This window comes from Saccoglossus kowalevskii, chromosome 13 (assembly GCF_978046115.1).
Source record: "Saccoglossus kowalevskii chromosome 13, keSacKowa6.1, whole genome shotgun sequence".
Lineage (NCBI taxonomy): Eukaryota > Metazoa > Hemichordata > Enteropneusta > Harrimaniidae > Saccoglossus > Saccoglossus kowalevskii.
The window spans coordinates 12,666,106-12,685,023 of NC_140653.1; the positions used below are offsets into that span (position 1 = coordinate 12,666,106).

Sequence of the window (18,918 nt, forward strand, 5' to 3'; positions counted from 1 at the left end):
ATGCAATGAAGCGTCACACCACAAGGATTGATCAAGAACAAGACTAATATGATATAGGTCAAAGGTCAATAGCATTTATTCAACCTTGCATGTAAATGGGGAAAATGAATTCCTGTACAGGTGTGATACTATGGGGCAACCTCAACATACATTTTAGTTTCAATAATGCACAATGATTATTAACAAAAGTCAACAGTAAACAAGAGTTTATGAGTATCAGAATATACCAACAAGAGTTCACTACTATATGCAATGTCCACGATGTCCTAATAACAAGGGCTGTGCTTCGGCATTGCTAAGGCGATAATGTCACGACGCGTTGTTCAGCAATGGCGACGTTCACGCGCGGTCATACACATAATGGTCACGCACTCATAACAAATTCAGGCATAGCCTCCGACCTCTAGATCAACTTTGACGATTAATACACACACTGGTTGGCGAATATGGACGAGTTGTATTTACTCATGTGTTGTAGAGCACAGTGTTGATGAAGGGTATATTAACTTAAATAAAGTCTCGACCATGCGTTGAAATCGTCATAAGTAGATTAACGGAGCGTAGATTGTTCATTCACTTTCTTTACGATAAAAGGTTCACACAGTAATGTCACTCATTGACGATATACACAATATACTAGTATATATATGAGGAATACACGGTACTGTCACTTGTTGACAACGTACACAGCACGAGGCATTCACGGTAACGTCACTCGTTAACGATAGTCGCACTAAAACTAAGAGGTATTCACGGTAATGTTACTCATTGATAATCTTCGTGATTAAGAGGTACTCACGGCAATGTCATTCATAGATGATTTCTGGGCGAATGCGAACTTCACATGTAAACAATGCCAGTCCAGCAATACTGCCACTTCCGGATTCGGAGACAAGTAGTCTCACGGAAAATCGTCCGATCCAATTCAGAGTGATGCCGTCTCACAGTTTAAGTACCCACAACTTCAATTCAGCAACTTTCCAGTGATGAAAGTGCTCTTTTTAATCAGCGACTTTCAGTTTCTCCAACCGTGTCCCCTCGTCAGTGAATTCCTTGTCCTGCATGGTTTTCCTTTTTAGCTTCCTTCTCAATCCGCGATCGCGCGACCCATTATCTCAAATTGACTAATAACGTGAATGAATCACGTGATAATAAGCAGAATAAACAGATTAATCAGAACAAAGAATAGGTCACTCATCAATGTGACAAATAAACACTGGGCATGGCACAATACAATCAGAACTATTTTCTAAGCCGCATCACATGCGCTCCGTGATTGCTAAGTGTAGAACTATTTCATAACGCAACAACTTGTACATGTATGTACCATAATAACTCTATTAGACTGATCATTCATAAAACAACTTATCCACTATGTTTCGCTAGCATAGAAATTACACATGGTTACATATGCCCTGTAGATATTACAATTATTAATTTTATAAACATATCATGACCTTAATGCAATGACCTCTTGGCCAAGATGCATACTCCCTGTAGTTTCTAAAAATGTTAACTTTATTAACTCACATGGCCTTAATATATGAGTTTGGATATCTATTCCCTGTAGATATTACAATTATTAATTTTATAAACATATCATGACCTTAATGTAATGATTTCTCGCTTAGGATATGTATTCCCTGCAGCACCTGAAATATTAACCTAAAAGTTTATTAACTCATCAGGACCTAAATATATTGATTTCATAACCCAGGATATATATATTCCTGTAGTTACTATAACTATTAACACACAAGCGCCTTAAAGTGATGACATTATGGCTTAGGGACGACGTCAAAAGATCGATGTCTGATAAAAAACTTATTTCCTTTAGTTTGGGGGTGGGGGGTTTTGACCTCAAAAAGTTTCCATCCTACAAAAACGATTTAATTTTTTAATGAAGTCAAAAAAATCTTGGAGTATTGTAGTTTGTTTGTTTTTTCTATCCAATCATGGACAGAAATAACCGAAAAGGGGAAAAACAGAAAAATGGTTTGGTTCGAGTGTAAATCTGCGTCAAATGAGGTGCATTTGTAAAATCTTTTTACACCCACTCGACAACCAACTGCTATTCTATACTACTGTCCAATTATCAATTTGTATTTAATGGTGAATGTAGTCTGACGCCATGACCAATATTTATCAATTAAGTTTCAGTGGGGGGTAGGGAGGTTTGGAAAAAAACTAAAGTAATTATAAGTTTTTTATCCGACATCGATCTTTTGACGTCGTCCCTTAAGATATACATGTAAATGTCAAGGGCTATTTTAAAAATAAATTGGACTTTATCAGTCATGATCTAAAGGGATATGGGTTATAGTAAATGTCAAGGTGAAAATTCTAGGTACAACACAATAGTAATATAATTTGTACCTACCTATTGAGGAAAATAGAATTCACATCCTCATGGGTAATGAGTGGCTTCTTTGAACTGGCGGCCATTTTAAGAGGACGAAGAAAGCATGATACCAATGTTGATAATTGTTCAACATATTCTTTTTCACACTCTACCATACCAAATACAATACTGTTTCTTTTTCTCATACTCTCTGCATGCGGTGATCGGATATAATCTTGTACAATGGCTCTCCATCTTCGACGACATAACCAGCCCCGGATAAAACTTTGAACCTGTGATGAATACAAACATGTTTATAGGGTGTACACAGTGATATTGAATGTAACATTACTATAATAATGCATGGTGTTACAAATACACAATGCATCTTTACTATAAGTCTACTGTATTACAAGTACGCAATGTTAATAATACAGATATGTAATGGCTGTATTACAAGTACACAATGTAACAATACAGATATGTATTGGCTGTATTACAAGTACACAATGTAACAATACAGATGTGTATCGGCGGTATTACAAGTACACAATGTAACAATACAGATGTGTATTGGCTGTATTACAAGTACACAATGTAACAATACAGATATGTATTGGCTGTATTACAAGTACACAATGTAACAATACAGACATGTATCGGCCGTATTACAAGTACACAATGTAACAACACAGATGTGTATTAACAGCATTACAAGTACACAATGTAACAATACAGATGTGTATTGGCTGTATTTCAAGTACACAATGTAACAATACAGATGTGTATTAACTGTATTACAAGTACACAATGTAACAATACAGACATGTATCGGCCGTATTACAAGTACACAATGTAACAATACAGATGAGTATTGGCTGTATTACAAGTACACAATGTAACAATACAGATGTGTATTAACTGTATTACAAGTACACAATGTAACAATACAGATGTGTATTAACTGTATTACAAGTACACAATGTAACAATAAGGATGTGTATTGGCTGTATTACAAGTACACAATGTAACAATACAGACATGTATCGGCCGTATTACAAGTACACAATGTAACAACACAGATGTGTATTAACAGCATTACAAGTACACAATGTAACAATACAGATGTGTATTGGCTGTATTTCAAGTACACAATGTAACAATACAGATGTGTATTAACTGTATTACAAGTACACAATGTAACAATACAGACATGTATCGGCCGTATTACAAGTACACAATGTAACAATACAGATGAGTATTGGCTGTATTACAAGTACACAATGTAACAATACAGATGTGTATTAACTGTATTACAAGTACACAATGTAACAATACAGATGTGTATTAACTGTATTACAAGTACACAATGTAACAATAAGGATGTGTATTAACTGTATTACAAGTACACAATGTAACATTACAGATGTGTATTGGCTGTATTACAAGTACACAATGTAACAATACAGATGTGTATTAACTGTATTACAAGTACACAATGTAACATTACATATGTGTATTGGCTGTATTACAAGTACACAATGTAACAATACAGATGTGTATTAACTGTATTACAAGTACACAATCTAAGAACGCTAAGTTCACTGTATTACAAGCAAACAATAATAAGTATATATACTGTTGTTGTTGTTGTTGCTGCACACAATGTAACAATACTAAGGTTACTGTATTACATGAATCCAATGTAATACTAAGTGTACTGCATTACAAAGTTAACACATTTGTAACAGTAATGTAAAATTACTTTTTTTATTTTCCTAATGTCTTCAGATTCTTCAATTTTACTTGTTATTCCTATCGAGACTCTGCGTTCTTGTTTTTTCAATTCATAGATCTGGAAATAAAAAAAGTATACACATTCTGATTGTATGTTTCTTGAATATATTGACAAAGCTGACAACAATGATTATTTGGGCATCCCTAACCTGACACCAATGATTAGGGTATCCCTAACCTGAAAACTATGAATATAAAAGCATCCCCACGCAGAGAGCAATCATTAGGGCATCCCTAACCTGATGACTATGAGTATATAGGCATCCCCAACCAGGGAGCATTTATTAGGGCATTCCTACCCTGATGACTATGAATATAAAAGCATCCTAAACTGATAGCACTGATTAAAGTACACCTAACCTGATGATTATGATTATGAAGGCATCCCTATCTTACAGCATGATAATTGGAGTACCCCTAACCTGATAATTATGACTATGCATCCCTAATCTGACAATGATTATTATAACACCTCAAAGTACAATTATCAATTTTTTTTTATTTGTGACGGCCGCAAAAAAAGTGAGAATTTCATAAAGAATATATGCCAACACTTATCAGTCCTCTTAAACAGAAATAGTTAGGACAGAGAGTGTGTAAAGCTCTCTTATAGTTTCCCAGACAAATGAACTCAAAACATCATAGCATATGCAGTTAAAATGTCATCAAAGAGTTATTGCATGTTATTGGCTTTATTTAGAATAAAGTATCATCAATAATGTAATTACTAGAACAAGACATTGACTGATGGGTTCACAGATATCATAAAATGGTATGCCGATATAAACTAAAGCCATGATTGGTGGAGATCCACCTTATCCTAGCAACACAAAGTAGAGCCATATATCTGAGCACAAGTCATATAGACCTACTAATCACTTTCTAAGGTCCTCCAGGGAATCTCCAAATAGGTCTGGCGATTGTGATTCTATTGGTTTTCGGATGCATTGCTATCAAAGATGGATTACATAACATAAATATTATCATCACAGACTATACATGATGGGGATGCAATTTGCATAAACGTGTTGAGAATATGTCCAGGTTTTCATTTCAATCAATTTCAGGCAGAGATGAGATTGAAATTATGTAAAACTATTTAACAACTTGATTTTAATGTTTAGAATTATCTCAATGACATGTAAATCAACTTTGATTTAATTACTGTGATTATTCACTGGGTTTTAATTTTGCTTATTTCGCTGACTGGAAAATGCGCTAAATTAAAACCCAACGAATATGTAAAATTGAGCATAGAAAACATTATCTAAATGATAAAATCGTGAATTTTAAATTTTTTGTGAAGACGTTAGTGTTTTCCTATAGAAGATGAGCATATGTCTATAGAATGTGTTTTATCCTGATCATTTCCACTATAAAAGTTCTATACATTTCCATAAAAAAAACATTCAAGCCTCGAAAGCAAATGTATAATTATATTATAGTATAACAATCAATTTAGCACTGCAGCAAGACATGTACAAATTCGGAATAAGCATCAGAGTTTGCAACAAATGTCTCCTGAGACGACAGCTGTTAATTAAATAACAATTTATATTTTTATAAAAATTGACCTTTTTTTAAAGATACATACATATCATATTATGTTTTTATCTGGTTTTGGTTATTTTTTTATTCTAGGATTAAACACTTTAAATATGTGTAGTATGTGTGCAAAGGACAAGTCAGAATAAATTATACAAGACTGTCTTTCCCGTGATTGTAGTAGACCATAAATCGTTTAAAATTCACGAGACAAATGTTCATGAATTTTCTGCCTCTGGAAAAATGGGAATCTTTGTAGCGATGAATTTTTTTAAGACGATGAATTCTGCAAAATGTTGGTCCCATGATACTTACATTATTAAATCATGGAAATTGACAGTAACCAAAATAAAACAACGTTTAGTTTCTCATAAACATCAACACATATACGGTACAAGCATGCACATTTCCTGTGAGTAACAAGTAGGCATATCTTACAAGCATGCACTGAGAAAGTGACGCTGTCATCAAACGTTAGAATTAAGAGCCATTGTGTTTAACATTTTTTGATGACACTTACGTCCTGATAACAGATCAGATAATACTTAGAAGCATTTAACTTTAATAGCCAACTTAAGCTCCTTAAACACTAATAATCAAACGCAGATTCTTATTTTCAATTAGAAACATGTGTATATAGCGAAAGTCAGATAGCTGTAGCATAATTTATAAACATATTGATAAAACTGATCATCAGTTTTGATTCAAATTCTAAAAATGTTGTTTACCTCTATGATTGACATGATTAAATAATTTACTCATTAAAAATGTGACTAATCAATGCAGTTTTGGAGCAATCTGCTATTTTTCAATAGTGTAGTGGAGAAAACAGATGGAGGAATCTAGGGTATGCACCATTGGGAGGGGGGTCCTTTCAAGCACAACGGGAAGGGGTGTGTGTCACAATTATTTTTGTCTACACCTACTTCTAGACCAATATGTCAGTCTGATTTCAGTTCTGCAAAATGTCAGCTCCTGTATAACAGTATTCAGGTGTTTTTCCTAGGAATTTTTGAAGATTTCACAACGCTTTTATAATTAAAAAAATCCAACCCACTTCTAGACCATGAACATGTCAATATTGATGCCTACTTCTATATCAACTGGTGTGAAAAGAAGACTACAGTTGGATGGCTCATCTCTGTATAGCAACATCGCCCCCCCCCCCCCCCAGCGCATGCATAATTAAAGTACATTGACTTCCCTGTATGTTCTTGCAAATGTCCTCATACCTTCAAATGAGCCTTAAACATGAATGGACACCAAAACCTTGCTAACAGTAAGAGAGCCTCAAGATATAATTTTTCCCTCTCATTTAGGACGTTTATTATTTTCTGAATTCTCAACGCCCTTGCACTGTTTCAAATACCATGATTACATTAGTAAGGGACACAGACGTTGTCACAGGAGGAGATGGAACACTATTGGCAAGATAAGTCGTGTACATGTAGTTTTATTGCTTCTAATACGATGGTGGCAGCCAATTACATGTAAAGTCTATTGGAAAATAGAGACAGCAGTAGTATTGTAATATGAGGTTATTATGAGGATACCTCAAAGTATGCACGAAGACAGTACAACTAGAGTATCAACCATCGCGCAGCGTAGGTTGATGCGTGGAGTACTGTCTGAGTGCATACTTTCAGGTATCCTCGTAACAACCTTATTATTATACATTTTTTTCCTTCCAAAGATACAACATGGGAATGCCGAAATTTAAATTGTTTAGAACAGAATCAGCGAACTACTTAAAATTTGTGTTGAATCTGCTCAAACCCTGGTGGCAGCATGTTTCTTTTTCTTATTAGAGGATGCTTACGCGCATAATCATTCCATATTTGTTGTAGATGCACCAAAATCATATGTAGTTTATATATATATATTTCTAGGTATTTTTATGCCATCTCTGAAGAGATCCAGAGTCCCAGATGAGATATTCAAATTACCTAATAAATCTATGTATTACCGTTTCGTATACTTATCACCAGAGATCTCATTTTGCATACAGATCATACAGACAATAAAGTTGTCATTATTGCTGTTGGTTTTAGACTAACTAGTAAGATGATATTATTGCATCTTAATTCTTGATATGTTGATGAACAAATGGTGTCATTAAATATAAATGACCAAAATTCAATGGAAAGCTCGTTTCCATGGATACATATTCCCCTATGTATGTAAAAACAGAGACAGATTTTGTGTTTCACCTGCCTATCTCTCCCACACTGCATGTACGTAGAAATCCTGAAAAAAAGAACAAAAAACTCTGCAGCTGCCACAAAATCCATACAATTTGGTTTGGTTCGATTTTTCAGTGAGTGAGGTCTGTTTTCACTTGAAAATATTTGTTTGTGAGAATACCATTGCAATTTGTGAATAAAGAATAATAAATATCAATTAAATTGTGATTCTAGTTTAATTAAACTTTATTTACTGGGGGTAATTACAATAACTTATTACTTAAAATTCAATGAAAATTCAACTATAACCTACACAAATGGCAAATTTGCGATTTGTGCCTCACAATTTGCAATTTGTAATTTGCAATTAGTAATTTGTGATTTACAATTTGCGATTTATGATATAGTAAATCAAAAATCGGATTTTAGTGGTGGCAAACTCTATCTGAACCTGCGTATAATTGCTGAATTCACTCCAGGGTATAAAGATAGATTACATGGTTTTGTTTTCACTTGTAAGGTTGCAAAAAAGCAAGAAATATAATACAATCAAAATGATAAAACAACAGATGGTATCTTCTCTTTTTTGAAAAGATGATAAAAATCCTGAATATGTTGTCATGACAACCAGATATGTTATCTGCAAAACATCAACACTAACATCAGAAGCGTAATTTGCATTGGCATATCTCTGGTGTACTAAGGCTAGCCCACATGTCACATCAATTGTCTAAAGAATCAACATTCTTCCATAAACATTTTACTCACCAGCCAATCTGTTTATTGCCAAAGTACAAATTTATTTATCCGAAATGACTTTTTTTAACTCAACTCAGACAGACATTTTCAAGTCTCACAGTATTACCACATTTGGACACGAAAATGCAATTCTTTGATCATTCAAGGGAACAAGAGGTCATGCATTGATATATTATTTAAGCACAATTAGTATACTAATTTTACTCCATATTTTATGCATAGCATACAGCACAATGAACCTCAACTGAATTAACAAAATAACTTGGGGAACTAGCTGTGCACCAAAAACTTTATGAAGTACATTGCAATTGGCAAGGTGTCATATTGACTACAAAAAAAATCGTGATAAATTTAAATCACACGATGCAATCATCGTTCGGATACAACACAACTTACTATATACGAAATGAAAGTTCTTGTTTAATATAAAATTACCTTATTTTCGTTCATTTTATTTGTTGGCACGAGAACAGATTTAGATTTGTCCTTTCGGTGGTATTTTTCTGTGTTTAGTTTACAGTTTTATTCCATGCCCGGACTACTAATACCCTGATACATGCCAAACAAACGTACGCTGCCAGGTGCGTCGGCGTTGTCGCCAGTCATCTTGATACAAAGTTCCAAAACATTTCCAACTATGACTGGATGGTTGCGGTGGCGTCAGTCTGTTAAAATTTGACATCCAATTTTCAAAATTAAGTCACGAGCATGAAGTATTCTCACAAAAATTATTTTAGAATAAAAACAAGCCACATACATGTATATATGCCCTGAAAAAAATCGAATAGAGCTTGACATGAATAAATAATTTATTGGGCTTTAGAAAAAAATGTTGTCCAATTTAGTTGTTGCCACCTAATGGGGCAACAATGAAGCAAAATGATAACTGTCTCAACTTTTTAATGCCACGACATTGATGCGACAATGAAGCCATAACAATGCCATAATGTTGTGATGCTGAAGCGAAGCTGACGCTGAAGTGAAGCCAAAGCTTTCGCGATAACTGTACTGTAAGTTTGGTTAATATTTCCTTATATGGACATGTACATATAAGCTGGGATGAAATCTCCTTCATATATGGACATGTAAGTTGGGTTAATATTTCTTTATATGGACATATAAGTTGGGTTAATATTTCCTTATATGGACATGTAAGTTGGGTTGATATTTTCTTATATGGACATATAAGTTGGGTTAATATTTCCTTATATGGACATGTAAGTTGGGTTGATATTTTCTTATATGGACATATAAGTTGGGTTAATATTTCCTTATATGGACAAGTAAGTTGAGTTGATATTTTCTTATATGGACATGTAAGTTGGGTTGATATTTCCTTATATGGACACGTAAGTTGGGTTGATATTTTCTTATATGGACATATAAGTTGGGTTAATATTTCCTTATATGGACATATAAGTTGGGTTAATATTTCCTTATATGGACATGTAAGTTGGGTTGATATCTCTTTATATGGACATATAAGTTGGGTTGATATCTCTTTATATGGACATACAAGTTGGGTTAATATTTCCTTATATGGACATGTAAGTTGGGTTGATATTTTCTGATATGGACATATAAGTTGGGTTAATATTTCCTTATATGGACATGTAAGATGGGTTGATATCTCTTTATATGGACATATAAGTTGGGTTGATATCTCTTTATATGGACATATAAGTTGGGTTAATATTTCCTTATATGGACATGTAAGTTGGGTTGATATCTCTTTATATGGACATATAAGTTGGGTTAATATTTCCTTATATGGACATATACAGTAAGTTGGGTTGATATCTCTTTATATGGACATATAAGTTGGGTTAATATTTCCTTATATGGACATGTAAGTTGGGTTGATATCTCTTTATATGGACATATAAGTTGGGTTAATATTTCCTTATATGGACATACAAGTTGGGTTGATATCTCTTTATATGGACATATAAGTTGGGTTAATATTTCCTTATATGGACATGTAAGTTGGGTTGATATTTTCTGATATGGACATATAAGTTGGGTTAATATTTCCTTATATGGACATGTAAGATGGGTTGATATCTCTTTATATGGACATATAAGTTGGGTTGATATCTCTTTATATGGACATATAAGTTGGGTTAATATTTCCTTATATGGACATGTAAGTTGGGTTGATATTTTCTTATATGGACATATAAGTTGGGTTAATATTTCCTTATATGAACATGTAAGTTGGGTTGATATCTCTTTATATGGACATATAAGTTGGGTTAATATTTCCTTATATGGACATGTAAGTTGGGTTGATATTTTCTTATATGGACATATAAGTTGGGTTAATATTTCCTTATATGGACATGTAAGATGGGTTGATATCTCTTTATATGGACATATAAGTTGGGTTGATATCTCTTTATATGGACATATAAGTTGGGTTAATATTTCCTTATATGGACATGTAAGTTGGGTTGATATTTTCTTATATGGACATATAAGTTGGGTTAATATTTCCTTATATGAACATGTAAGTTGGGTTGATATCTCTTTATATGGACATATAAGTTGGGTTAATATTTCCTTATATGGACATGTAAGTTGGGTTGATATTTTCTTATATGGACATATAAGTTGGGTTAATATTTCCTTATATGGACATGTAAGTTGGGTTGATATTTTCTTATATGGACATATAAGTTGGGTTAATATTTCCTGATATGGACATTTAAGTTGGGTTGATATTTCCTTATATGGACATATAAGTTGGGTTGATATTTCCTTATATGGATATGTAAGTTGGATTTATTTAAAATTCCTTATATAAACATTTATTAATTTTACCTCAAATTTGAGCTTGGCAATCTCAGCTATTTGTTCTTCACACTGTTGTCGTAGTGATAACTTAGCAGTCTTTTCACTGTCTAATATCTGTAGCAAATGCAAGTATTTTTGTTCTAATTCTTCCTTCTGTTGTAATAAACCACTGAAACTGAAAGAGACATAACATGTTCAATACAATACCCTGTCAGATTGTACCGTATTCGTCTGAAACACCACCCATCCAAAACCTTGCCCATGGGTGGTATTTCGGCAGGCGATCATTGGAAAAAAATGATGTCAATTTATTTATGAGTCACAGAACAAATAATGAAGATCAAAGTTTCAGAAATGTTCCATGAGTATTCTAATTCAGTCATTTTTTAGAACATTTCTTTCTGGCACCTAAATTAGAGTTGTAGTCATGGACGCTTATTCAAGAATACAATGTAAAATTGTAGCTAGCGTGAATGGGTAAAATGTTAAATACTGTTTCAATGATCCTAACTTCATGTTTCTTTTAATAAAAGCATGTCATATTTTCACCGAAATCAATGCCAAAAGATCGCAATGTAGTCTAGTACTATAGTTACTTGTTGTACTATACAAAATGCGCTTGTGTTTGGTTTTATTCAAAACTTTTTATATACTTTTAAAATTAAATTACCAGCAAATTTAAAACCAACTGTTATTACATTACAGTAACAAAATGTCAACCAATTGAAGGTTTTTCATTCTCATCTGACACCTAAATTAGAACACTGACTGTAATATTTTTGATATCTTAAATTGTAACCCTTAGCTGTCATGGTTGTTGACTATTTAGGCTATGATAGATTGAAAGATATAGAGATTACACTAAAAGATTGCCCTGGGAGCTGTGTTTGAGTCAGCACTCGCCCAAAAATATGACCTGTCTTCCAAAACATTGCCCAAGGCAGGGTATCGGACAAATACAGTAATTACAAACTGCCACGATCAGAGATTAGATGTATCGGTAATCTGTTTCAAGGAGCTCTCTGCCAGTCAACTCCAAGAGTTGTTTTCTAATATACCAAACCAGAGGGTACCATGCCGCATGGATTCCATTATAATCATAGGAATTAAACATCAGATTAAACAGGAATGTGGCATACGTTGCTATGGCAACAACCTACTAATGTGAGTTAATCTATTTATCTGTCAATCGCACCATTTTATTTTGTTCGTACGTACGTAGCTAGCACATAGCACAGATATACCACATTACCAATATACACATGAACCATTTAAAGCGCTACAGTCGTCGCTCAGCACATGTTTGAATTTTGTGTAAACAAACAATGTATTTTATTCACGTTAATTAATAATTTATTGCCTCAAACATTTTGAAAAATTACCAGGTACATATTAAAAATTTAATACATCAATTATGTACAACATAATCATGTTTAAATAAATGTTTCGTAAATGACATATGTGGGCGACGCCTATATGAGAATATTGCAAAATTAAGGCAACCAAACTAACGGACATTAATTAGACAACCAGGCTAGCAGACATTAATCAGACAACCAAGTTAGCGGACATTAATCAGACATCTATGCTAGCAGACATTTAATCAGACATAAGGATGTAGATGATTTCAAGAAGTGAATATGACACAGGGTATTGGAAACAAAATTATTTTATCATATTATACGTAATACCATTTGCTTTTGGCTTGTGGTATGTTATATAGGCTATTTGTTCCATGTTTCGTTTTGCAGGTCCTTTTTTTTCTATTTTGAATATATATGCGGGTCACTTACAAAGACAGGATCACCTTCTGTGTCTATGTTAGTTGTTGAGCTATGCCTGTATGGAGATTGATGAGTGTATTGTGTTTTGTTGGACTCTATATGTGAGGTCAGTATACTGCCTATACCCAATGTTCTTACCTGCACAATTTGTCTATTTTCAGGTCTACTTACAAGGTATGTATTCTTGTCAAAATATCAAACCTATAGTAGTATTATATTTCTACTAGGTCACAAAATCACAGTGGGATCTGTGTTTTCACAGAATGATACATTTTGTAAATACACTGTAACTTTTAATAGTATTGTGGCCCTACCCAATCATCATTCCCATGGCGAGTCAATCACATTTTCACTCAAAATAACAAATTAACAAACAGGAGCACAAGCTATTATTTAAAGAGGGAGGGTCTTCACCTGCGTATATGCCGGAATTGAGTCCCTAGCAACGACAACAACAAACGCAAAGGCTCATGGGTAGACGCTTGTTTGTAAACAATGACACGCTATGGCCATCTGACGCATGCGCAGGTGACGACTCCCCTGCTTTAAAAATTTAAATTGTACATGCCAGCATTCCATAAATGAATGTGCTCAGCAGAATTAAATTATATATATTAGATCATTTTGAACTGATGCAACCCATACAAGTCAACTGTTATAATAATATTCTCTACTCTATGCAACTATTTTTCACTGATATAAAAAAAAAAGTTCTGCTAACCTGGCTTGTTTCACAGCTTCTACCCACGCAATACATTCAGATTCCGTCTCTGTTCTTAAATCATACTGTCGCTGTCCTTCACGACGGTAACCAATGGAAAAATAACAGAACTGGAAAGTAAAAATAAGAAACATACAATTTTAACTTTACCCTAGGGTAGATAGAAATGAAAAATATGGTGAACATTAAATTAAAAATCATGCATGCAATTTAAGTAAAATATAGTATACATACTTCACACAGAAAGGACAGACCATAAAATGAAGATATAAAAGTCGCTAATATCAAAATCAAATTTGGTTGATATCATATTACATTCATCGATCATATCCAAGTTTGAGGAAAAGTAGACAAAAATTCCTACATACATCGACTACATTTGTAAACCTTGTGATCTGCATTATTTTTAGAAGTGAGGTAATTAAAAACAAGTAATATTTTCTTATATCTACATGACACTGAAAATTGAAACAAATTAGCCATTATTTTGTATCACAATGAATGCATGTTAATATGCAACATGATGTATTATAAGGTACATGAAAGATTGATTGCAATAAATCCAGGCAATGCCAAGATAAGGATCAGCTTTCATTTAAGACAAAATGGCTGCCAGTTGGTTACGTTGAATTTGATCTGAAACATAAAATTAAGGACAAATTATTCTGTCCAGGCACAAGCAAAAACCAGTTCGGGAATAGCAAAAATACTTGATTTTGATGCATTTTTAACATATTATCCTAAAAGTTTGTTTAAAACAAAAGTTTGTACATAAGTGTGACATGATGTATGTCAGAGATAGAGCCTAGCTTCAATGAAAATCAAAGAAAACTTAGAAAGAACTCCTGTGTGCTGAGAGTATTGGAGACACATTAACAATTAATTAATACTTGCGACATTGTTGAAAAAGCTGAAAACTAATTATGCAAATCAGGAAATTAATGTGAACAGATTTGAGTTTAAAAATAATAAGGTCTGCACAATGTAACAAACCATCTATATACAAAGTTTCATTGAAAATTATAAATTATTATGCTAGTTATGAAATTAATATGAAAAGATTTTAACCCAAGACTTATCAGGTCTGTACATTGTCTTAGAGCATCTATGTACCAAGTTTCATTGAAATGTGATGATTAGTACTTGAGATATCAGTGTGGAAGTTGAAAATTATTAATTATGCAAAATAGGTAATTAATATGCATGAATATTTATCAAAAACTAATTGGGTCTCTTCATAGTCCTAGATTCATTGAAATGTGATTAGAAATCCAGATATCAGTGGAATAGCTGAAAATTAACTAATTATGCAAATTAGGTAATTAATATGCACAATTTTTCACCCCAAAATTAATCAGGTCTCTGCATTTCCTAGAGGATTCATGTACAAAGTTTCATTGAAATGTGATGATTAGTACTTGAGATATCAGTGGAAAAGCTGAAAATCAACTAATTATACATATTAGGTGATTAATATGCACAAATATTTACACAAAAACTAATCAAATATTCTAGAGGATCTATGTACCAAGTTTCATTGAAATGTAATAATTACTACTTGAAATATCAAAAGCTGAAAATTAATTAATTATGCAAATGAGGTAATTAATATGTACTGATATTACCTTAAAAACTATCAGCTCATTGCAATGTCCTATGACAACTATGTACCAAGTTTCATTGAAATGTGATAACGAGTACTTGAGATATCAGTGGAAAAGCAGAAAATTGGCTAATCATTGTGCAAATTAGGTAATTAATATGCACATATTTTTATCCAAAACTTAACAAATCTGCGCATTAGTTCAGATCTATATGTACCAAGTTTCATAAAAATCCAATGAGTGGTTCTTTAGATATCAGTGGAACATGCAATCATAGTACACCTAAAAATGTTCTAATTATCATGCAAATTAGATAATTAATATGCATGGGTCACCAAAACCTCATCAAATCTGCGCATTGGCCAAGAGCATCTATGCACCAGGTTTCTTCAAAAACCGATGTATGGTTCTTGAAATATCAGTGGAACAGACAGACACACATACACACACACACACACACACACACACTAACTGCAAAGACTCCCATTGTGTGCTTTGCACATAGGAGTCAACCAGAAGCCTCCAGTCAGCCATTTTGAAACGAATCTGAAACAAAATGATATGCAAACAGATCCCATTATATTAAGTTAAGTTAAGATGCATTTTAAACTTTGAAATGACCACTATTTGGCCATATTAAATGGATCATAACAAGGATTCAGGTGGGACATGATGTATGATGTGTGTCTGACTTTTGAATGTAATCAGCCTAGGCATGACAGAGTGCAAACGAACATACTTACAAATGTGAGATTATAAGTCCTTGTGATTGGACTTAATTTTTCCAAATGAAGACTAATAGTTAATGTTCACTAAGTGATGAAAGGAGAGTTCACACCAAAGTGCATTTAAATTGATGGCATCACCTGACTAATGCATTTGCATGTCTGAAAAAATGATTAATGATGACTTTGTTAAGGCCACCATTTAGTCAAACTACTGGATACCAACACTTCTTTCTATCTCATGATTTTCCATGATGGATACATATAACTTGGACTAGTTAAATTAATTAATTTCGATTGCAATGATACAATGTCTCAGACAATATAATTGTGATTAAACGTCCCACAACTTCATCAAATGAAAAGATTGATTTCCTCTGGGATCAACTAATCAATACATCTTCTGCTTTCATGTATATAGGCCAAACAACGAAAATTGTAAACTCATATGGTTGTAACATACACAAGCTTCGAACCAATCTTTCTAAAGTGTACCAGTTATCATATGGTTTCAGCAATCATATATTATTATAATTATATTACTGTTAGTCATGTGACCTATTGTTCAGGACATTCATTAATTTCTATAAATTCACACTTGTCTCACTACACTTCATACAAAGAAATCATGTAAACACATCTGTACACAAAGGAGACCTGTAAACACCGCACTTAGTACAAAGAAATCTTGTAAACACCACACTTAGTACAAAGGAATCTTGTAAACATCACACTTAGTACAAAGGAATCTTGTAAACACCACACTTAGTACAAAGGAATCCTGTAAACACGACACTTAGTACAAAGGAATCTTGTAAACACCACATTTAGTACAAAAGAATCCTGTAAACACCACACTTAGTACAAAGGAATCTTGTAAACACCACACTTAGTACAAAGGAATCTTGTAAACACCACACTTAGTACAAAGGAATCTTGTAAACACCACACTTAGTGCAAAGAAATCTTGTAAGCACCACACTTAGTGCAAAGAAATCTTGTAAACACCACACTTAGTGCAAAGAAATCTTGTAAACACCACACTTAGTACAAAGGAATCTTGTAAACACCACACTTAGTACAAAGGAATCTTGTAAACACCACACTTAGTACAAAGGAATCTTGTAAACACCACACTTAGTACAAAGGAATCTTGTAAACACCACACTTAGTACAAAGGAATCTTGTAAACACCACACTTAGTACAAAGGAATCTTGTAAACACCACACTTATTACATAGGAATCTTGTAAACACCACACTTAGTACAAAGGAATCTTGTAATTACCACACTTAGTACAAAGGAATCTTGTAAACACCACACTTATTACATAGGAATCTTGTAAACACCATATTTATTACAAAGGAATCTTGTAAACACCACACTTAGTACAAAGGCATCTTGTAAACACCACATTTAGTACAAAGGAATCTTGTAAACATCAGACTTAGGACAAAGGAATCTTGTAAACACCCCATTTAGTACAAAGAAATCTTGTTAACACCACACTTAGTACAAAGGAATCTTGTAAACACCACACTTAGTACAAAGGAATCTTGTAAACACCACACTTAGTACAAAGGAATCTTGTAAACACCACACTTAGTGCAAAGAAATCTTGTAAGCACCACACTTAGTGCAAAGAAATCTTGTAAACACCACACTTCTTGCAAAGAAATCTTGTAAACACCACACTTAGTACAAAGGAATCTTGTAAACACCACACTTAGTGCAAAGAAATCTTGTAAACACCACACTTAGTACAAAGGAATCTTGTAAAAACCACACTTAGTACAAAGGAATCTTGTAAATACCATACTTAGTACAAAGGAATCTTGTAAACACCACACTTAGTACAAAGAAATCTTGTAAACACCACACTTAGTACAAAGAAATCTTGTAAACACCACACTTAGTACAAAGGAATCTTGTAAACACCACACTTATTACATAGGAATCTTGTAAACACCATACTTATTACAAAGGAGTCTTGTAAACACCACACTTTTTACAAAGGAATCTTGTAAACACCACACTTAGTACAAAGGCATCTTGTAAACACACATTTAGTACCAAGGAATCTTGTAAACATCAGACTTAGGGCAAAGGAATCTTGTAAACACCACATTTAGTACAAAGAAATCTTGTAAACACCACACTTAGTACAAAAGAATCTTGTAAACACCACACTTAGTACAAAGAAATCTTGTAAACACCATACTTAGTACAAAGGAATCTTGTAAACACCACATTTAGTACAAAGAAATCTTGTAAACACCACACTTAGTACAAAGGAATCTTGTAAACACCACACTTAGTACAAAGAAATCTTGTAAACACCACACTTAGTACAAAGAAATCTTGTAAACACCACACTTAGTACAAAGGAATCTTGTAAACACCACATTTAGTACAAAGAAATCTTGTAAACACCACACTTAGTACAAAGGAATCTTGTAAACACCACACTTAGTACAAAGAAATCTTGTAAACACCACACTTAGTACAAAGGAATCTTGTAAACACCACACTTAGTACAAAGGAATCTTGTAAACACCACACTTAGTACAAAGAAATCTTGTAAACACCACACTTCGGAGCTATTACAACTGCGCATGTAGGTTCCCAGCACAAAATGCATGAGAATGATGATTTCTCATGCT

The 18,918-nt window shown here is 33.3% G+C and overlaps 1 protein-coding gene across 1 annotated transcript in view; it reads right to left on the bottom strand.

The window, feature by feature from the left end:
- Positions 1–18,918, bottom strand: part of LOC102809185 (ras-specific guanine nucleotide-releasing factor 2-like) — a 98,473-nt gene that overhangs the window by 51,189 nt on the left and 28,366 nt on the right. Inside the window, exons 3-6 of the mRNA XM_085506931.1 lie at positions 13,927–14,036; positions 11,449–11,596; positions 4,107–4,196; positions 2,381–2,634 (exon numbers count right to left, since the gene is read on the bottom strand). Coding sequence (XP_085363057.1) covers positions 2,381–2,634; positions 4,107–4,196; positions 11,449–11,596; positions 13,927–14,036 — 602 coding nt within the window. The remainder of the gene's footprint in view (positions 1–2,380; positions 2,635–4,106; positions 4,197–11,448; positions 11,597–13,926; positions 14,037–18,918) is intronic.